Source organism: Ixodes scapularis, unplaced genomic scaffold, assembly GCF_016920785.2.
Source record: "Ixodes scapularis isolate PalLabHiFi unplaced genomic scaffold, ASM1692078v2 PGA_scaffold3__209_contigs__length_174095766, whole genome shotgun sequence".
NCBI classification, from domain to species: Eukaryota; Metazoa; Arthropoda; class Arachnida; order Ixodida; family Ixodidae; genus Ixodes; species Ixodes scapularis.
The window spans coordinates 124,242,354-124,265,059 of record NW_024609868.1 but is presented as its reverse complement, the minus strand read 5'-3'; the positions used below and the strand labels follow the sequence as shown (position 1 = coordinate 124,265,059).

The 22,706-nt window shown below is 43.8% G+C and overlaps 1 protein-coding gene across 2 annotated transcripts in view; it reads right to left on the bottom strand.

Annotated features, from left to right (window-relative positions):
* LOC115325687 (zinc metalloproteinase nas-14) overlaps positions 1–22,150 on the bottom strand; it is an 87,152-nt gene extending 65,002 nt beyond the window's left edge. Inside the window, exons 1-2 of one of the 2 annotated variants that reach the window (XM_042292618.1) lie at positions 21,898–22,150; positions 325–362 (exon numbers count right to left, since the gene is read on the bottom strand). In XM_042292618.1, the coding sequence (XP_042148552.1) occupies positions 325–362; positions 21,898–21,997 (138 nt within the window). In that variant the 5' untranslated portion in view covers positions 21,998–22,150. The remainder of the gene's footprint in view (positions 1–324; positions 363–21,897) is intronic. The other variant, XM_042292619.1, reaches the window with a different exon arrangement.
* Between the last annotated feature and the right edge of the window lie 556 nt (positions 22,151–22,706).

Genomic DNA, 22,706 nt, shown 5'->3' with positions numbered 1-22,706 from the left:
CTAGCTTTCCTGTTGTCGCACTTTTTACGCACATGTTTTATCAGTTGCTTACCCTTTGGCGTTTATTTTCTTTTGCACTGGACTTTAGGTTTGCTCGCGGTATGGTGTGTTGAATTGTATTTTTGTTCGTGCTTGTTTTCATTGCAGATTTCTTACTTTGTCAGCTCCCTCCTTAAATAACGCCCATAAAGAAGGGCCCCCAGGGAATGAATACATTAAATTGAACATAAAAAAATAAAATCGAATACCCGCGAAAAATATTTGTTTGCCAGATCACAACCAGGTTTGCACAAATAAAAAGTAAAAAAAAAAAAAGAAGCTCACCGTTGTATTGCGGACCATGATGTCGCCTTCAAAAAGATCTGGAAGACAGAAAGAGCAAGCTTGACTATTTGGAGTTCAATCAAATCCACCTGCCGAAGAAGAGTTTGTCTCACAATGAGCTGTAGACGAGATTACATTCATACACTCGTTACACCTAGCCCGGCTAAATTTATTAATGGACTTACCAGATAAACGTCATCCAGAGATGCCCTTATAACACTAGCTTTTATACTTCAAGTTATATAAAAATACCTACTACAAAGGGGAATGTGCAATTTCAGTTGCTTGTGTGTTTCTTCTGCAAGAGCTGGACGTCTATATAGTAGCGATGTAGAACTAGAACCTAATATAGCTGTCAATTTCCGAAGCCGTCCTCGGCCATGGCCGACTAGTCGAGAGCAAGATTTATACATAATGCGTTACTTGTAATCCATTGCTTGTTATTCAATTTTTTTAACGCTTTAATTTTTTCTCTTATTATGAATAATTCTACCAATTAAATTATCTTGTTTTTTATGCTCTCAATTTTTTCGTCGGCCTGTCAGAATGTGGAGGCCGGAATCCTCTTGGCGGTCATTCTACAGGTTATCCCACTCATTTTAATCCAAAGGGTGGTGAATTTAACCCGAATGTCATTCAATTTAATTCAAGTACCATTCAATTAGTCCCAGCGCAATCAAAATTAATCCTGTGGTCCGTCAATTCAATCTAGAATATACACATGCTAGTTTTTTTTCTTGTGTTTCGCTCTCACGTTTGATAAATTAGAGTAATTGTTTATACATTTAGATTTTGTTGGGGACTACTGATATTTTGATAGCGATTTCAATCTCTTGGAGTTACTAGTAGCACGACTGACATGTTGATTAGTCTTTTCGTAACATGGGGATATTAGTGGCGCACTCGATTTTACTTGAGTTGAACTGACATTTTGTGTACTTTTCTCTTTACTTTTACTTATTAATGATACAGTTCAGATGAAATAAGTACAACTGCTATTTATTATAACTCTTTTCGTTACTTCTCGCTATTGACACCGCTGACTTAAAGCGTCACTTCTAATTACTTCTACCTATTAATACACAATTTAAATGATGATAGCTCAACAAACATTTTTCATTAGGCTCATGGAAGTGAAAACTGCTGGTTAAGTTACGGTGTTAGAGGAGAGTAACATAGAGGACGAAAACCGGACGACACGCTTCTCCGTCTATATAGTAGCGAGTCGTCCGGTGTTTCTCCTCTATGTTAATGTTTCATTACTTTCTCAATTACTTTGAGGAACTATTGAGAAAAATAATTTGGTAGAAGCTCCTTCGAAATTCTGATTACTTTTTTGTTATATAGGTAATATAGACAGAAACAACTTATTCAAAGCAAACTTTTAGTTTCTCAGTTGATTACATTGAACTATTATTGGCATAGGCGACTTCATATAAGTTCAGTTAATACTTGGATTACTCCTTTGGTTAATACGTGTTACGATTCACACAGTTGACTTTAAATTAACGCCATTCACTTAGTGGTTACGAAGTTAATTGGGGCAAGAACCAGACTGAGAGCAGTGAAGTATCTGGGGTACGTGCTTGACAAAAATGGTCTTCGATCGCCTCCCGAAAAGGTGGAATCGGTCAAAAGCGCCCCCCCCCCCCTTTCAAGCTAAGAGGTTCACGAGCTTCGAAGCTTTTTGGCATGCTGTGATCCAAAGAATATGAACAGTTTGTGAGAAAAGCTAAGGAGCTTCTTTGGGGTGCCGCTGTTTTGACGTTGTATTGCCCAAGTGAACCTGTTCGGTTGACCTGCGATGCGTCTAATTATGGCTTAGGAGCAGTTTTGGCTTATGATGTAAGCAAGGTTGTTTTCAGACTGGTCGAATACGCCTCAAGGATGCTGACGACTACCGAACAGAACGACTCACAAATAGAGATAGAAGCGCCTGCCATCGTATTCGGCGTCAAGAGGTTTCATTAGTACATTTTCGGGAGGAAGTTCACACTAGTAACAGACCATCATCTTCTCACCACACTTTTGAAGCGAGGGCTCAAGTCAACCGGCATGGCAGCTGCACGTACACAGTAACGGCGACTTCTGCTTGTAGAGTACGACTTTGTGATCATGTTCGCAGAAGGTATCAGCACTGGTCACGCCGACGCCTTTTCAAGGCTTCCTCTAGCCGCGAAAACTGAAGACTATGGCCAAGTCAACTACTTTTCATCGCTCGAGTATGTTCCTGTCACCAGGGGGTCAACGCAGCAAGAGACAAAGAAGGACCCACTACTGCCTCGGATTATCGAACTTACAAAACGTGGATGGCCTAAGAAAGTAGACGACCCGGACTTAATTCCCTTCGTGAAAGGGATGCTGAACCGAAATTTTGGGTGGAAATTCTTGGTCGCAATGGCATGCATAGCATGTCCTTTACTTCTAAATGACGTTGTTTTGAGCGAGAAGGCGTATAAAATTGAATAAACACGAAAAATACAATCTTACGCGACCCCTGGTGAGCGTCGTGGAAAGCTCGCTTCGTGACGTGCGCATTCTCATTCGCCTCAAAAGACAGACAAGCCAAGCCAGGCGCTAAGCCGGGTGGCTTTTGTTATTGTTAATACCACGCGGGCTCTGCCCGCGTGGTACTAGTGCCAGGCGCTTTGAGAACAGCCACCGAGCGAAGAATCAAGGCGAGCACCAACGAACGAGGAGAATGCGCAGAGGCACCAGGGGTGCTGGGGGCGCCGAGAATGTGCACGTCAGTTCCGCTACGCCTGCTCTCAGAAGGGCTCACTCGCGCCGGCGGCTTCCGGCCGAGGATTCGCACTTAATTCAAAGAAATACAATAATTCGTGCCCCATCCGTCTGATTGAATATCGTTTTTAGGTACAGTACCATCCCGTGAAACCCGCTCGGGCAATAAATATGAGATTTCAAATATCGGTTCAGCATCCCTTTAAGAGAAAAGATGCGCTGTCTACTGAGACCAGGACTGCTTGTTAGGGGGACGCGAGTGGTTATTCGGAAAGCTCTGCAGAATGTGGCCATCCGTCTTCTGCATGAAGGACACGCAAGAGCATCTAAAATGAAGATGACTGCTAGACACCACGTCTGGTGGAGTGAACTAGACGCTGCCATTGAGAACCTGGCGCGAACGTGCGACGTCTGTCAAACAACGCAGAACAACACCTCCCGTACGCCTCTTCAACCTTGGCTGCTGTCTACTAGGGGGTTCGAACGTGTGCAGCTAGACTTCGCCCAGAAGGACCAATCGAACGTTCTAATCCTAGTGGATGATCACTCAGAATGACTGGGGTCTGTCTTAATGCCTTCTACGACCACCGGGCACACCATCGAATACCTGCAGGTTACATTTTCACAGATTGGATTGCCAGAAGAAGTGGCCACCGATAATGGACCGAAACTGGTGTCAGAAGATTTTCCATCGTTGCGAGAAAGCGGAATCCTGCGCACGACTAGGCCTCCTTACCACCCGGCATCCAATAGACTGGCTGAACGTGCAGTTCAAACGGTGAAGAAGTCCCCTCTGAAGCAGCTACTCGAAAACAGGATACACGGTGACAAGAGGAGTATACAGTTAAAGATATCAAAATTTTTGTTCCAATACCGAACAGCTCCCCATGTGGTAACTGGAAGTACGCCGGCAGAACTCTTTCTTAAACGCTTGCCACGAACGCGTCTCGTTTTGCTGAAACCCGGTTTCGTTTATGCACGGCATGGAAAGCAACATGAAGCCAAGAAGAGAGTTGAAAAGCATGCAAGGACGAAGAAATTTAAGGTGTAGGACAAAGTGTGGGTGCGAAACATAAGAGGGGAGGACGTAGGATGGGCAAGGGGTAAGGTCACGAAGAAAATTAGTGCTCTCACATTCAAGGTGCGAGTTGCTGGTAAAAATTGCTTTGTGCGCGGTGAGCACCTGAGGCCAAGAGCCTTAAACGGTTCGGCGAAGGAAGGAACTCGCCAGTAGACAAGGGGGGACAGAAGCGGCTACGGATAGATAACTCGAATTCGGATTCTGAGAACCACTCCGATAGTCCGTACGATGAAGCACCTTCTTTTACTGGTTATTTTGTGACGGCTACGCAAAGTGAACCAAGCGCAAGCTTTGAGTTAATATTCAACCAATTTATTTATTATGAGCCCAATAGACATGATATTCACTCTGTATATTACTTTGAGGTACTATTGGCATATGAAGTTCAATTCGGCATAATTGACATTTTCGTGACGCTTCTGATTGCTTCGAGTTATTATACCTCCAATGAATGTATTATGAGCCCAACTCAATTTTTATTACTCTTTTATTACTTCGGGTTATTTTGACCCAATGGGTATATAGTAATACGGGGTAATCAAAATTTTGACTGAGCTTTTATATAGCCGCATTTGTCAATACGTTTTTTTCAAACTAATCGATGAGTAATAGAAATTTTGCTTTATAAAGTAGTTTGTGTGAATACCTATATAGTCAAAAAGTAACCAGAAAGTCAAATAAGCTTCTACCAAGTTATATTTTTTCAACAATTCCTCTAAGTAATCTAGAAAGTAATCAACAATGTTTTTTGAGCTTCTATCATATAAATTGTAATCTTAATATGTCGAAGTAATTAGAAGTGTAAGCCATATGCCCACTAAGCTCTAAATAAAGTCAGATGTGCGGATAATAGTGCGAAGAAATCAAAACAGTAATCACAAACTGCAATTGCACTTATACATTATGAATTGTATCAATAATAAGTAAAAGTATAAAGAGTAAACAAAACTCAAATTGAGCTAAATTAAAGTAGAGTGCGCCACTAATAAGTGGAGGTTGCCAACATAGTAATCAACATGTCACTTAAGCTACGTCAATCGGACGACTAATAACTTGAAATAGCCGAAATAGTGATCAAAATATCAGTTGTCCTCAACAAAATCAAGTTTTATAAACAATTACTCTAAGTTATTACAAGTATAAGCGAAACTCACCCACTGAAAATAAATAAGAACATGTATAAGTTGGGGAATAAATTGATTGCCGGACGGACAAAATTCGGTTGCACTGGGACTAAATCGGATGGCACTCGGATTAAATTGATTGTCTTTTTGATTAAAATGAGCGGGAAAACCCGTAAATGTTGCTTGACTTTAAGGTCTTATTACGAGCTTTTGAGTCATCTCACGTAATTTACAATAAACTGTCTTTGCCTTTGTTGGATTTTACTCAAGATGTTTGTTTGTGTGCGCATTCGCTATGATTGGCACATTGTCTCTAAAGGATCAGGCGCAGCGTCATTTGACTGGCATGAGGATCCGGTCACATTACGGTCGGGACACGGAGCAGTGAACCGGGTTGAAAATACTTGCGCTCATCTTAAATAAAACACAGTTCATAACTCTACAGATTTTGAAAGCCTCATAACTAGAATTTGTTTGTCGAGTTCGAGAGTGTTTCATCAAAATGTGTTCCCACACATTCGGGGCTATCTAAATATTTTATCTCGGGCCGAATCACAAAAAACTCAGTGTCTATAGCCCCCTGCTCTACAGGCTGTTTCCAAAAAAACCATAATGTTGACAAAAAAAAAAAAAAAAGAGGACAAGGTTGTGGATGTTTCTTACACCTGGGGCAAAGTTTGTTGCAACGGGGCCATTAAACAGTAGGTGGAATAATTTACTTCATCAACTAAATAAGTAAATAGTTTTGACAAACTTTGGGAACGTCGACATGACAACCTCGCTTCGGCTGGATAGTTTCGGGTTCCATCCGCGTAGAAGCACGATATCTGTCGTCTTGTAGCGCCTACTACAAATGTTGAAGCAACATTTTACGTCATGGCTAGACAATAAGTAGTTCGAGCGCCCATTCTCCAGCTGCATTAGGCCCCCGAAAATAAAACTTAAAAAAAGCTACTCCTACCTTTTAAGTTTATTTGTTGAGTGTATAACCAATATAGTTGTTTTTCTATATAGTTTTCCCACCCTAGTCCCCAGGGTTGAAAAAACAACAACAACAACAACAACCTAGCGCAAGTTTCTTTTTCTTAAATTGTTGTTCCTTTAGAGCATGGAGCTAGGGAGCTTCTGGAGGCGGCATGACACCACCAGAGGTGAAGCCGGTTGAGACTTTCGTTTACAGGGACACGTCCCCAACGATGACCAAAACCAAACTACGTTATTGGATGGAAAGACCAGCTGATTTGGCTCCAACAGCTGTTTTCAAGCAGCTTTGATCGCACTTGGGGGCGTTGCAACAGACCGCGACCTTTACTTCTGGCTTCACTTTGGATTTTCTGGTTCGGCTGGCTTGAGCCGGTATGGCGCCTTCTTCTCTTCCCACTTCCATGCTTTAGAAATGCGTTTTCCAAGCTTTTTCGCTAAAAGGACGGATTAGGAACCTGTCGTGGTCTCGAGGGCCGAAAAGCGAAGGAGTATTGAAAGAACGAGGAAAAGCTAAATAGATAAACACAAATAAGCATTTAAGCACAGAAAGGAATATTAGAGTAAAGCCCGGTTCACACAGCCCGGTATGCTTACGTTACGTTATATTACGGGAGCTTTCGTCTGCTTATGTCGAAAATCACAAGAGCATCCTCGCTTCGTCTGAAGCATGGCAACCAGCTCAAGGAGTAATCTTGCACGCGACATGCGATGCACGCATGATCCGAATGTTCCACACCATACAAAAGACGGTCTGCAAACAGATTCGAAAGAGAGTCACAGCGAGATACGTCCTTCGAATTCCGCATGACACGTGGCATTCGAACCACGGATATTGCGGAGACTTGTGCTTTCAGACTGTATTTTGTATGGTTTATGAGCAGTGTGACCCCTGCTTTAAGGTGAATAATACATATCCTTCAATTTGACATTTAAGTTTTGGCTAATTTTGACATTGCCCAACAGTTGTGACGAAAAAAACGCACCAGGCCTAAATACAGGGTGTTTTTTTTATTCTTACACATTTGTTTAAAAAAGACCGTGAAAGCTACACTAATGCGCTTTGTGCAGGTGGGTTATACGGCCAGGCGGACAGTATGTGGGTGGCTAATCTTTGCGATAAGTCGACTAATTAATTAAAATTTGTTAATTAACTTTTTAATTAGTGAAGAAAAACATATAGTTCTAATTAGAAACTTGTAGAGCATCATCGAAAATTATTTTTGGAAGGGTGTAACGCCAGGGCAGCATTTTACAGCGTTCTGTAAAACGCTCCGTTTGGACGCGTTTCTAGATTTCGGTTTTTTATCGGAGCGCATCACCGCGCCCGCGGTCCTGCTCCCCAGTGGCTGAGACACGCAACACAGGTGCGCCCTACTTCCCTCCATCCCACAAGGGAGGCGAGGAGGTGGCTTTGCGTCGCGACCACCGGGGAGCAGGACTGCGGGCGCAAAGATGCGCACTGATAAGAAACCGAAATCGTGAAACGGGTCCAAATGAAGCGTTTTTACAGAACGCCGCAAAATGCCGCCCCGGCGTTATATCCTGCTAAAAATAGTTGATTTAGTGGTTTTTGATGATGCTCAGCAAGTTTCTAATTAGAACTATATGTCCATCTTCCCTAATTAAAAAGTTAATTAACAAATTTTAATTAATTGGTCGACTTATCGCAAAGATTAGCCACCCACATAATGTCCGCCTGGTCGTATATCCCACCTGCACAAACCGCATTAGTGTGGCTTTCACGGTTTTTTTTAAACAAATGTGTAAGAATAAAAAAAAACACCCTGTATATCTTCATGAAAAATATGGCACGTTCACGCAGTGCAAAATACTAATGAACATGTGAAAACTCATGCTCACAGTATGCAATAATTGCGACAGAGAACACGAAGCACACTTCATGAGAACGCAAAATAATTCCAACACAGTTACCCAGACATAAAGCAAGGGTGGCTGGTGTTCATAATTCGTTCAATGAAAAATATGGCGAGAGGACCCGCATTACCCCCCCGATGCAGTTTCCCTCGTTCTTTCTGATATCTTCAAGCGGGCCGCGGGCCGGGCTTGAAGCGCGAAACACGTGTAGGACGAAACCGTCCGATCCGACGTCCGACCGCGCAATACGACGGTCGGAGGCGAGGGTTTTCAACGCTCTCCGATGCTACGAAAACCCTCTCCCCCAAGGTCATTCCGGCAGTCCGCACGTCGGATCGGAAGGTTTCGTCGTACATGTGTCTCGCGCTTTAATGGACTGGGAGCGGCCAGCCACGGGCTGGTCGGAAGACTTACGCGGGCCGGATCTGGTCCGCGGCCCGCGGTTTTAGAGATTCCTGCTTCAGAAGAGAGAGAAAAGAAAACTCTGTATGCAAAACTATAAAACATGACACGGGCGTCGGATTCTTTAACCTTCAGGGAACAAGCGCGCGACCCGAATGCCTGGAAAACATCCCGGTACCGATAAGAGAGGGAAACAAGATAAGAGCTGTAGTTTCGCGATAATTATGCAGCACCTGGGAAACTTCTGCGGCGGCTGTGTTTCGGGTAAACATAAAATAAAGCTGCAGATAAAGTCTTCTTCTCCCAAACCTTGGGTTTCTCCATGTTCGAGGTGTTTTGGGTTTTCCCTTGATATTGATAAGACCTTATTCAAGATTGTTTTGGTTTTTTCCTATCTTTATAAAACCGACTTGGTGGGACTTTTCGGTCTGTATTGGTATATGTTGAAAGCACAAAATAATACTGACTTATTATTGCCAATGTTGCATTTTGCGATTGAAGATTCATCCGGACTTTTTTTTTTCTTTTGTTTTGAATAGTACAAAAATAGCATGCAAAAACGGAGGATTTGAGAAAAGAAAACACAGATACAGCTGTTTCTTTTTTTCTCTTTCTTTTTTTTTCTTTATACTCGTCACCTCAATTAGAAATCGGCAGTGACACTTAAAAACCGCTGACGTGCGGGAATGCGAAAGCATTCCTACACGCAGCGCATTCTTACAAGAAGCGCGCCACGTCTTCCATTTTCAGATGGTACTCCGGCGGTGACATCGCGCTTCCCCAGTGCGCAGGCGCGGCGAACCCCGCCGGCTCCACGGCTTCCGCGACTACACATCTGCGTTGCTGTGCTTTCTTTGTGTTTTATTCTTGAGGCACGTCCGCTTTGACCTTGAGCGCCCGCCGGCTGCCGTGACGTCGGAGCCAATGGGAATTTCAATGCCGTTTCGCTAAGCCAATGGGCATTTAGATGACGTTTTTCGCAGCTATAGACCGACACGCGGAGCGACTCTGTTTACCAACACGGCCGGAAGGCCGCGCATGCGCGGTAGCTATGTGGGCAAAAGCAGCCCGGCTCTCCGTGTTTTCGCCATTGCGCTCTATGGCGTGCGCTCGTTGTTGACGTTGTAGGGACGCTTGTATCTTTATTTGTGCGTCGTATTTCCTCACAACGTATGTCGTATGCTATGCCCGACTATTTGAGCTCGTTGCCCGAGCCTGAACGGCAGCAGTATTGAAACAAACTGTGCGTGGACGGCGTTGACTACGAGGATCCGTACGCCGTATAAACAAGACCTGCTGGACTTCCGACGTAAAGTTGCTGCCACCGACGTCGATGGCTCACGTCGCCGTTTATTTAGTTTTTTCGCCAAGCCAGTTCACGGCCGACACGGTGCAGGCGTACACGTCTCTCGAGTTCTACGATTACTTCGAGTTGGTTTCCGCACTGCCGGCGGGATCAGCAGCCTGTGGGTCCGCGGAAGTGTGTGTATTCAATAATTGTTTAAATACACACAGCGTCTTCAAGTCAAGGTATGATATTTTCCCTGCCCTCATGACCACAAGGCATGACAAGCAGTAACGCTTTGTCCGTTCTGCAGTCTTGGCGGTAACAGGTTACAAGTAACGGCGTTGTTGGTAACGCGTTACTTTTTTCAGTAACGTAGTAACCCACTCGTTACGTTTTCGACACATTAACGGGTAACGTATTTGTGTTACTATTTCAAGTAACGTACTTACGTTACTCGTTACTACTTCCTAAGTCTTAAAGAAATTACACTTCAATTTTTTACGTGTTTTAGGCGTCAAGCCATGATTTTCTGTGCGTTTTTTCTCGTAAGTATTTAGGTGAAACCGTAAAAAGAGATAAAGTAATTATGTTCAGTTTCTGCATGAACATAATGTTTCTTGATATATTACCTGTATCGTCAAAACCGTAAAATGTGTTAAATCATAATTTAAAAAAGTAACGCAGAATCAGAAGTAACGTGCGTTACTTTTTATCGGTAGCGGTAACGCGTTCCTTTTATTTTTAGGTAACGTAGCTCAGTAACGCGGACCTTTTATTTGCAAGTAACCAGTAACGTATTTCGTTACTTTTTTCGGTAACGCCTACAACACTGCCGTTCTGTCGCCGTTCCCCTTCTGCTGGGTAGCACGGGCGTAACGAGCCTCCGACGAGCGCTTGGCCGGTGCTTTGTGCGCGAACACCATGGGAACAAAATCCGGGTGGTCTCGGTCAGACAACGGTTTCCCTGCACATAAGCAAGCCTCGGGACGGAGATTGAAATGGAAGCCGCACTTGCCTTCAAGAAAGTGTTTGCCGCACAAACGGCCGTACGCGCGAGGCGACCATACTTTTCGATCCACAGATATTATCTTCCTTCTATGCCTTTCAGAGTCTGCCGGGAACTTGTGGAAACTCACTCTGCTGCTTTTCTTGTACATTTTGGCACAATTAACGGCAACACAGCTTCGCGGCATGCTGAAATGCCATGACGCCCATGCGAAACGTGCGCGCGTTTGCCCACACCCCCCGGCTCCGGCACGATCGCAGCGCCGCCGCAGCTCCGTGATTTCAAGCCCGCGTGTCGGTCTATAGACAACGGCTTCAGACGCCGTCGGCTTTGCTTCATGGGACAATTAATGCTTTCGCATTAAAAGGAAGCTGAAACACTTCATGAGAAAAAATCGAGTTGGAGGTAAATTTTAACGCACTTTTATCCCGTGGATTTGAATATCGCGTTTGTTTTTCCCGCAGGTGTCACTAAACGCGAGAAAACAGGAAAAACCTCCGACCAGTCGTGATGTCATGCAAGGATCTTTGGGCCGCTAAGCGTGTGTCGCTCGTGTGTGCAGCGCTTGCAAATGCAAGCTCGCCAGGTAAATTCCCCCGCACTGACGCCACTCCTGACGTCTATTTCTGAAGTTTTTGAAAACAGCGAGAGTGCACGCGCATAGCTTTGGAAGGCGCTGAAGATGCGCGAGAGCGGAAATTCCGAGAAATCCTAATATGACGTCACGCCCCGGGAAGGACGGGCTTCAGCGGTGCTTTAACAATTAATTTCTGCAGCCTCCATGCCCCAAATTGAAAGATGATCTCGATGTTTGTGATCTCGGAGGCCAAATCTCGGCAATTGAGGTGTTTTCCTTGAAATAGAGAACCGCTTCAGTTTCCCTTTTAAAAAGAAGTTTGGCGCATTGTTCATACGCCGCGAAGTAGTTTTTATACAAGCTTTGGTTGCCGAGAGAAGAAGCCACGCTTTTGGCGTTTCAAACGTGAACGTCTTAATAAGATAGCACATATCTAATCTAAAATGCACCTCCATATACCATGATTCTCCCCATGAAGGGGATAATTAGCAATGCTCCACGAAAAGCCCGACGTTTTTTAGTACAGTTCTTGAAGGGAGGACGTGTTTAAACCTCTGTTTTCTCGTGCTGTCTTTTTTTTTTTTTTGCACAAATTATGTCAAATAAACAGCCCAACTCCACGCCTTTTAGTTTTGTTTTCAGGCATTATAAAACTCTTTCCGTGCGTGGAAGCAAAAAAGTCTTTGCTATTTTGTCTTGCCCTCGCCAACTGCAGGCGAGGAGTTATGAGGTGTTTCTTTGCATGACTTATGGTCTTCTTCTGACACCTTTTTTCTAGGATAGATAAAATCAATACGCAAAATGGCCGTATCATGTTTCTATTATTTCGTCTCCTATTAAAGCGGTAGCTTTACGGGCGACATTTTGCGCGGATCCATAGGCGGAAATTTTTTACTTTTCCGGAAAAGGGGGGGGGGGGGGGGAGGAAAGCGAAACCTGACAGAGTCCCCCCTCCCCCGCTCCAAAAAGACGCATTACCTCGTTACAAATATAATTTTGTCTAGCGAATAACGATTCGAAATAAATTATTTTGCAGTGCCACATGGTAACGAGAATGAAACTCTAGATACAGGAGCGGCCGAATATATAAACCAGTACGTTTAATTTATTTTACCATCTTGTTAGTTGTGGCCCCGGACATTACTCTATGCGTATCGATTCGTTCTTGTACTAAAATAGCAATTACTATCGTTTTGTTTGTGATATTGCTAGAGCAGATAGTAACATGCAAAGTTCCACCTTACTCCTTCGTGTCTCAAATGTAGAGGTTGAAGTGTACTTAAACAGTGAAAGAGTTGAAGACAGAAAAAAAAAGACAGAAAGAATTGTTTAAACAAAGCAAAAAGAAAAAAAGAATTCGAGTTTTGCTTGATGCTGGCTTGGCTCTCCCCTAACGAAAAACGAAAAGACCTCTCTTCTTGCCCAAGTCATCACCCCCCTGTAATGTTGAGACAACACCCAAGTAGAGAGCTATCATGGAGCCAGGCAGGCGCTCGGTAGGTTAACCGGCAGCCAGGCAACAATTGAGTACGCAGTCGTCGGTCGCTGAAGCTACTTCGCTTACTGGGTCGTGTCTGGTGGCTCCTTGGAATTGCGCCCCTGTTGCCGCCACAGAACAGCAACACATCTCCGACAACACGTAGAAAGTATTTTGTCTCTTATGGTCGTTTTTTTTTTCTTTTTACGAGCGTGTTTTTTTGTTTGTTTTTTTTACGAGCTTTCGGGGGCGTTTTCTAAAGCGCCTTGGAGCGTCAAAAAGACATTTAGCTGCTGTCACGGGCGCCAGTGAGAGGACCACTATTCTTTTTTTCACCAGTCCCTTCGTCTTGCTTCTGCTTTCTTTTTGCTTCCGACGCCACAACTGTAAGGTGCCGGAACTATTTTTTTCGCCTTTCTCTGTTCATTTCGTAGGGCAATTGAGCGCACTAACCGCCTTATTAATAATTGCCGTCATCCAAGGAGTCTCTTGCTACGTATTTCCTGCCGCCTGTGGGCTTGTTTCAAGTTTTATTGCTATTTTTGTTTCGCCTGAAATGGAGTCTTTGTAAATGTCTCGTATAGTAATGTTTGCGAAGTGTGTGCAGTTAATTTTTACTCCTTGCTCTTACTCATGAGCGACTCCTGTCGATGTTCGCAAGCACCCGCCATGGCACACATATGAGGTGAAGGAGACGTAGGTCCAGGAAGCGAGTGTGCTTCTTTTCCCGAGGAGCTCCCGAAGGGGGGGCGAGGCGCGGCTCTGCCCCTTCCGGAAAATTTCAGGGAAGGGGGGGGGAAGCCCGAACCCCCAAGCCCCCCCCCCCCCCTCCCCTCCTCGTAGTCGACACCTATGCACGGGTCTATATTAAAGGGACCATGAAGGCAATTTGATTTTTTTTTTTTTTTTTTAAAGAAGGTGTTTTCGGAACCATTGGGGTCCTGGCATGCCACACAATTTTTTCTAAAACGTTGTGACTCTTATTTCTGTACCTGCAGATAAATTTGCGAAACCGAAACAAACATTCAGATTTCTTCCCTCTTTCGCCTCTGGAAAGAGAAGTGACGTCAGGGAGCACTGTCGGCATCGGTAGGATTTAGTGCACACTCAGTGTGGTTCCCGTGGTTCGCTCTAGTGCACGGCGGTCTGTGAAGAAAACCTGGAAGAAATGGACGACAACGCCGCGCTCGCAAACGAGTTTGAGCTCCAGTTCAGCGACCTCACGCCGACTGAACGGGAGATGCTGCTAAGGACGCAGAGCTCTGAATTGGCGAGCGGTGCAGCAATGCTACGCATTGCTGCATCGGTCTGCAGTTTATGCAAACTAACGTCGCCCTATCGACCGCACGTCTTTAGCCGACCTTTCGCGCAACCTACTAGTCCACATAAACGCGGCATGATTGGTGAGACACCAGTTCGCAAAGCGAACACGAGACGACGCACGAAACCAAAACCAAAAGTCCGCCGCCCCCGGCGCTCGTACCTCTTTTTCTTTTTTTGACCATGGTTGCTCGATGATTGTTACGCGCCCGAGGTAGCAGTGCGGGATGCGTTCAACCAGTGACAAACGGAGGGATCGCTTCAGATTATGATTTTATACACGGTGTGAAACCTATTAATTCCCAAGTACAACTTCAAAGTATTATCAAACGTTCAAATAAACTTTTTTCATCACATCTCACCACCGAAATCGAAACCAAGTGCGCGTCTATCTTTTGAACCAATCGCCAGACGAGGAGCCCGTTGTCGTCACGCTTCGGCGCACTTTAGTTCACCTTTCTGCCGCCGCCTCGGTGGAGTCTCAGGCATCGTTCCCGGCGCTATTATTACCGGGCCTGTTTGCTCGATTGGTGCGGCACCCAAACTTCTATTCGGGCTAGAACTTGGTCAACAGTATCTGAGACGTGCCTGACATCCATTTCAATCGTCGAATAAAACTTCGAAACTGCCTTCATGGTCCCTTTAAATGAGCGCATGACGTTTTAACGAGCAGCGCTAATGTGAGCGAATCAACGTTTTAGCGAGTGGCTGGGGCGCGTGTTAACCCTTTCGCTTTCGGTCCTTCGCACATTGTGAACCCGAAAAATACGACTTTTCAAAACGTATAACAGATGACTATGATTCTGATTATCATCTTGTTGTGTCTCGAATTTTACTGGCTAGGAAGCTTCACAGCAGCAATAGCTAGCAAAAAAAGGCGCTATGACGGCAGTGCTGCCAACGGAGAACAGAAACACGAACAATTGGTAAAACATTCATTCAAAGACGGCTTAATATGTTTATTTGGGAATTGTTTAATATAATTATTATAGAAAGTAAAAAAAAAAACTATAATCGAAAGCAGAGTTCGAACCTTAAACTTCCGTTAGACCGAGGCAGAAACATGTTTGTCCTGAACGTCCAACGAGACTGAATACCTTAAAGGTACGGTGAAAGGTAGGACATAACATTTTACTAATTTTAAAAAGTGAGTTTTGGCAATTCATTGCGGGCATACAATGGCTCGATTGGGTGTTGTATGCTATGTTTTCGTTGCCAAGAAGGAACTTCCTGACCTTTATCAAATCGCAAGATTCGTGAAATTTAAGTACTGGTGACGTTTAAGGTCGTTCCTCGAACATCGAGAAGCGCATTGCGAGACACAGATATCGCGAATACGACATTGGCGCTTTTTGCATTTTTTTTTTATGAAAGCATATTGACTCTCATCAAAAGTATACACATACGAATTGCCAGGGTAAACCTTTTGCAGCAGGTTAGCAGATTTCACAACCTGTTAAGATGTGAGAAAAAAAGAAAAAGAAAACGGCGCTCGCTTCTCGACAACTGTTAGAAATATGCAGGATCCTGCAGGTATACAAGTCTCAATGACTGATAATCCCTATTACCTGAAAGGGATCCTTTCGTGGGCAGACAAAAGTTGAAATCAAAACTTTAAACAGCTGAAATAAGCATTCTTAAATGAATTTTACAATGCTTGCTGAACTCGAAACGGTTACTCGATTAGGCTGAGCGTTTTGCACGGTCTCGGCCTGAATCTTCTGGTTTTTACCAGAACCACAAAACATCTGCGTAGTTCTTCTTATGACCACAATTAAACTTTACAAATTTTACCTAATGGGGTCTGATGATAACTTGAAGGTGTTCAGTATTTTTTGCCTCTACCTTGTCTTTGCGCACGACAATTACAGATTCGACAAATACGAAGACGCCAATGGTGAAAACACCAAGCATACTCCCCCCCCCCCCCCCTCAAAAAAAAACAAAAACAACATAACTGCGAGAGATATAAGGGAAATGTTACAAAAACAAATTGCCAACCAAAAAGCCATGTATACCATACTCAATGTTCATGTGCCCATGCGCGTTACCATTGTCGGTTTGTTCGCCCATACTCTACAGAGTTAGCTTTTTGTCATCTTGTTCAGAGCGAATCGATCCTGGTTGTTTGCAGTTAGAGGAATATAAAATATCATTGTCTCACAAAACAATATCAATTAGGGCTGGGCGTCGATTAAAAAATTCAATATGCCTAATCGCCTTCCCTTATTTGATTAATTAATCGATTTCGTTAATTCCCATGCATATTAGTTTAGAAAAAGTCAACATTAATTTTTGGCCTTTGCTGAATATATGGGCACGATATACAATTCCGAATTTTAAATCAACCTTGGTTGAGAACAGTCAAAAGACACCTACACTCACAAATTATTACTTTAGCCGCAGAGGCAATGAGGTTCGTTGATAGTCCCAGGCGAACTCCTTTGATTGTTCGCAATAGTCTCTGCTGTACTAAACGAACGCTAGCATTGCGTTGAAGTGGTACAGGGCACGTCTAACCTTCTCCACCCTTGTTCGGACTTACAAATGTCGCCCCTACAGTTCACTTTAGGTCAAAATTTCATTTAAGGTTTGCTTTGACGCAGGTGTGCTGCTCCATGTTTGCGTGGTGAAAGCGTTAAATGTTAACTTTTTTCTGTTTGCAAAAATTTAACTGGTTAATAAAATTAATCGCAATCAAAGCATTAGTCGATTAATCGGTAGGTTAATTGATCAGGTGCCCGGCTCTAATATCAATATATATCTTTCGTAACGTAAAAAGATTTATGTCAAAGGCTGAGCCCGACGGCCGTCTGGACCTTTCCAAGAGAGACATCTTTTCACACATGGAAATTGCTCATGTAGAACTTGTCCCCCTCTCTCCTCCCCCCCCCCCTTAAAAAAGTTGGTGTTTTTTTTGCAGCAGAAGTAGACTGTGTAACGCTGAACCTTATTCTCAGCTCAAATGTAACGCTTGCGGTCTAAACCAGACCCAAAAGTTTCAGAACTCTCCCTTACTTTATGCAAACGTTACGTGATTTTCTGACAATTTAATTGGAAAATAGAGCCAATTTTGTCCTGTTTTCGGTAAGTGGCGCCGTAATGCCCTACTATTCGAGAGCTCGGTCGGCCGCAATTTTACTATCGAAAATTCAAGAAAAGGACATAACTTTTGAATAAAATAAGGTTTAGCGCTTAAACTTTGATATCCGGTCCACACCGCCAGCGTTAGATCTGGGCGAAGAGTGAGCGTCCGGCAATACATAGTTTTTTTTTGCGGCAAAAAATAGCGACAAAAAAGTTATATTTTTGGAGAGACATCTTGTACAATTTCTTTGGCGTTAGCAGAAGCCTTTTTTTATGCCTTCTCGTTGCGAAACACAACCTAGAATATAACAGATATAGAATGGGACCACAATATAGAAATGTCCCAAGTGCAAAAAAATAAAAGCCAGTTCAACTAATCATCTCAGGCTTAGTACATACGCTATCGAAGCTTCTATTAAAATGGATGGCCTATCTTTTACTTTCCTCTCACATTCCGCATATTTTTCCACCACGTCCAGATGCATATTATTTGGCGAAGTCTCGAAGTAATACTGGTCTCGAAGATTCGAAGTCCGATTTCAAAGCCTCCAGCTGCTGTATTCGAAACAAAACATTGTAGAAAAAGCAAAAACTTAGTGTTTGTAAGAAATATCAGATCTATAGTGGAGGACAGGTTAAAAACCCAAGACGCTCCGCTTTCAACGCGCACTTTATGCCTTCCGCCGGGCTCAGGCTGCGCGTGGAACGAAGTGCTATCAAATGTACACCACCATATCAAGCACTTGCCCCCCCCCCCCCCCGCAGTTCTTCGAGGTGGGGGGGGCAAGGCATGTGTTTTGCCCCCCCCCCCCCCCTGTGACAGCCGCCACTGGGCAGGGCAAACACTGGCCGGCGGCGCCCAAGGGAAACCAAGGGTACCGAGGGGGGGGGGGGGGGGGAGGGGAGGTGTCGTCCGGTTTTCCCCCTCACTCAAAAACAAGTTGATACGCCACTGCCGACAGTGACAAGCCTCAAACACATGCAGCATGCTCGCGATGGTACCTTTGGCAGGCGATCAGTCGCTCGGTGCTCGTGAAGTAAGCACGAGTGATTGCAAGCCTGCCGAAGATACCTACGCGTGCATGATGCTCGTGTTTGAGCGTAACCTCCTTCGTTCTACAAAGCCTGTGAAGTCACGAAAGACTCTGGTTTGATAATGGAACAGCGCGAATTTTTGCAAGGACAGGAGAAGGAACTGGACAGGACGAGCGCTGACTAACAACTGAAAGGTTTATTCTCAGGAAACCACGAAGAAAAACACATAACACGACTCTCTAATCACGATGGAAGTGCGCATGCGCCAGTTCCTTAAAAGTTCCTTCTCCTGTCCTTCTCCTGTCCTTGCAAAAATTCGCGCTGTTCCATTATGAATCCATACCAACTCGCCCAGTTATCCTGTTTACTAACTCTGGTTTGAGGCTTGTGGTTGTCGCAATAGACCCTTTCCGAAATTCAGTGCCATCTGGAGGCTGAAATGGCGGTTTAACTTTTGCCATACGAATGGCGGCAATGAACCCGTAGCCTGCAGTATTTTATCGGGCACCGTCACTTTTGCATGTCAACGGCAAACGAGAATAAACTTTTTGCTATACAGGTTTTTCTGGATCATCTCTTCCAGTGTCGATTTACACAACGATGCAACCAGTCAGAACGAAGCGCCAAGTCAAGGGGTTTCGAAGTCGATTTTGTGCCACTAACAGGTTCACTGGGCTCGAATTAGAGAAATGAACACTTACGCAGCGCTTGCATTCGATTCCGGTTTCGCAACGTGCTAACGTCTAGAATGTATAGGCCTCGAATCCTCAGCTTAGAAGTATCTTCAACATGTTCCTTCATCAGTAATTAGAAAGCCGCCATTCGTATGGCACATATACCATTTTTCAGATGGTGATGATAGTGATCAAAGTGGCCAGACTGAATTTCGGAAAGGGTCTATAGTGTCTGTTTTTTGTTTTAGTGGGATGCTTGAATTTTTACTGTGTTAGGTGCACCGCGGCGCTTTTGTGGACCATCAAGGCGTAGACATCATCGTTTTCTTTTATCTTAATGTTTTTCAATATATTCCGCCGAGCAGATTAAAACATATTTTAACATTCAATTAGGCTTTGCGCTTCAGCGCTGAAGATTTTTAGCTACTGTCTATATATTTTGCATGATGTTTTTTTTCTTTTTCGTGCAATTCTCGACTCTTGCAAAGCCGTACGAAGTTACTTATCGAAATTTTGTTAGGGTGTGTTGGTGTTTTAAGAGCTTTCGTTTTCGCGTTTTATATTTTTTAAAAATTGGGGAGAAACAATCGGGTGCTATTCTTATACCTGACAATCCGGGGGAAATCGGGCTTTTTAAGAAGTCATTTTGGAACTTGGGTCATAACGGGTTATATTTAGAGAAACAAATTTGTAATTTAAAGTAAAATTCATTAAAGCGCTTCGGTTTCAGTAAGTGATCATTTGTATCAACACCATAAAAAATTAAGCAATGTGCAGATAATACACAGAAAGAGAGTGTTACAGATTAAGTGATATCTCTTTTCTCTCATTTTTGTTATTGCGTATACATGATGTTTATATGGATGTCTCAAGGCCCGGCTCCGGCACCACTTATAAGCATTTCACCCCCCCCCCCCCCCCCTCCCCCCCGTATTCTCGATCTTTCATTTCCCCACAAATGACCTGAGATCAAGTTGGCGGGAAAACAGTTGAAATACGTTAGAAAAAAACTTGACTGAATTTTCTCTTGAATTAGCGCAGGTCCTTCCTTGTAAGCGCCATATTTTTTAGCTAGGGCAATGGTTCCCAAAAGGGGGTCCGCGGACCCTTTGGGTTCCACGAAGCCAATCTACGGGCACGCGAAGCCTTGCCTCATTAGTCAAGCCCGGCAATAAATGTTGTCCCTTTTCACATTGAGAAGAAACGTTCCAATTTTCGGGTAAAAGTTTGTCGCTGTGTATATCACAATATTAGCCTGTAAATTCAAGCGCAGGGAAAAATGCACCCGCTTTATCTCATAGCAATACATTACATGAAATGCATTTTCAACTTGTTGCTCTCTGCTTCAATTAGTGACACCACACTACCTCCAGCTGAACCTCTAGCGTACATTATAATAACCCAGTGGTGTATAATAACCCAGTCGCGCACGCACTACGTACGTGCGCGACTACTGTAGCCTGTGAAGTACCGCCGGGGGTCGACGTTCACAAAAAGCGGTTGAAGAAGTCGTTATTTATTTCCTCTCAAAGTACTAACGAAGGGAGCAAACACCCACAGATATGGCAGCTAGATCACCTGAGGGTGCTTTTATTAAAAGTTTGTTTGAAAAGAGTAGCATCAGTTGTTGCACAACTGAAGCGGGAAGATGGTGGTAGTCATTTGATGTTCGAAACACTATTAATGTTGAATGGGGGGTATGGAATTCGTATTGTAAGCATTTGCGACTATCGCTTGGTATGCGAACCTTAGAACTGCGATTGAGACAAGCTGAGTGATACGTTTTTATCAGCATGAGTTTCTGGCCGAACAATAGGGGCATCATATGATAATAAAGCTTGTGAAATATAAAAAAGCTAGTATTTTTGTGACGGGAAATTAAATTAGGTAGTGCTAAGAGTTTATTAATGTTAGTTATCTGGTTCGATTAACAACGTGCAACGTCTAGACGGTCCCCTGGTGTTGATCAGTCTTTTAACAATGCTGGATCTGCGCCACCTTTGCGCTGATAGTTTCTAATCGTCGCCCCACAGGGGGACTCGATTCTGGTCTGACATACCGCACCGTCTACTACGCCCCCGCACGCTAAACAGTTGCTTCTAGTTGAACTACATCAATATAACTGTGATATTCAATGTTGTTAAACGGTTGCTTTTGGCAATTTGTTTTTTTATTGTTAAACGGTTGCTTATTGGCAATAAAAGGCAGTCAGGTTTTTGCGAGGCGAGAAAGAACACATGGTAAAACAAGAAGTGCATCCTTGAGACGAGGTTCTACACCTACGAGTCTCATTGCCAGCTCGAAATGTTTTCGTTGTTAGTTCCAAATGTTTCGAGAACAAGCCACTTTATGATTGTGCTTACAAGCTGACAACATAGCGTACAATCGAGCACGGGCTTGTTTTTAGCATCAGAAAGTAAGGAAAGCGTAAGTCACAAGCAAAAACACCAGAAATGGCACTGGCCTAAAGCTTTTATTAAAACGTTGTATGTGCAAAAAGCATCTTCAAGTCATCGATCTTTTTTTCCTTTCACGATTTGTATAAGTCGAACACGGAGAACTGCCCATCAATTTTTGAAACTTGGCTTCACATCTTGATCATATGAAACCTACTCCACATTGAAACGATACCCGACGTTGATTGAACGTTCAACAAATGAAGGCAGTTAAGAACATGTTCACTCTTTCACAACCACAAAGACTTTCGCAAAACAAAAGCCCACGTAGTAACGAAATACCACAGATGATAAAAAATGCGGCAGCTTGCTTTTTCTCATGACCAGAAATATGCTACCTGGTTGATTCGAACAAACCTGGTACAGAGTAGCAAAACTTAGGCTATTAATGGTTTGGGGTTATGCTGCTTCTCATCGGGAGTAATCAAGTAACAATTACCCTTACCTGTGTTGTTGGGATTATAGAAGAAATGGTTCGCATGAAGTGGCCTTGCTGCAACTGTTTGAAGAGTAAAAAAACAGAGGCACAAACACAGCCCGAACATCGCGACTTGAGCCTCTTATCAGATTGTAAACCGGTTGTTAGGGCCTCGGCGCGGTAAAAGGACACCAAATTGTCGGAAATGTCGGGAGGAGGGAGCAGCTTCGTATCTCTGCCACGTGTTAACAGCTCGGTATTGGAGGACGTAGGTGATAGGTGTCCTTTTATTCGTGATTGATACCAATGAGCTGCACGCAGGTCGTTATCACAGAGGCGACAAGGAGGCAGATGTTTATCGGTATGGCATTTCGCCTCTTCAATACAAAGGGTACTAAGGACCCATACGGCTCTAACAAAAGGAGATAGTGAACTAGGAAAGGTAATACGTCAATCAATTTGACTCGCAGCCGCACGGCCCCGCTTTAAGGCGCAAAGGCCATTCCAAGTAACACCAAGATGTACACCATACGTCTTGTAAACATATATTTAAGACATCGGCGACGCGTTTACTACGTCATAAGTAACATGTGTATTATACAAATACGTATTTAATGTGAATAGCATATTAGGTTAAGGTTACACTTAAAAGCCTCTACAGGACGCCTTGTGAAACATACACCGAACGCCTTTAACACTCTATTGTAAACCTCTTCAATGATGTATAGTAGATGACATTAGAAACATACGCTAGACGGCTTCAGTAACGTATGGTAGACCTTTCAGAGACATCGTGAGGAATATCTTAAACTCAATGTAAACCGAATAGTTTGTCT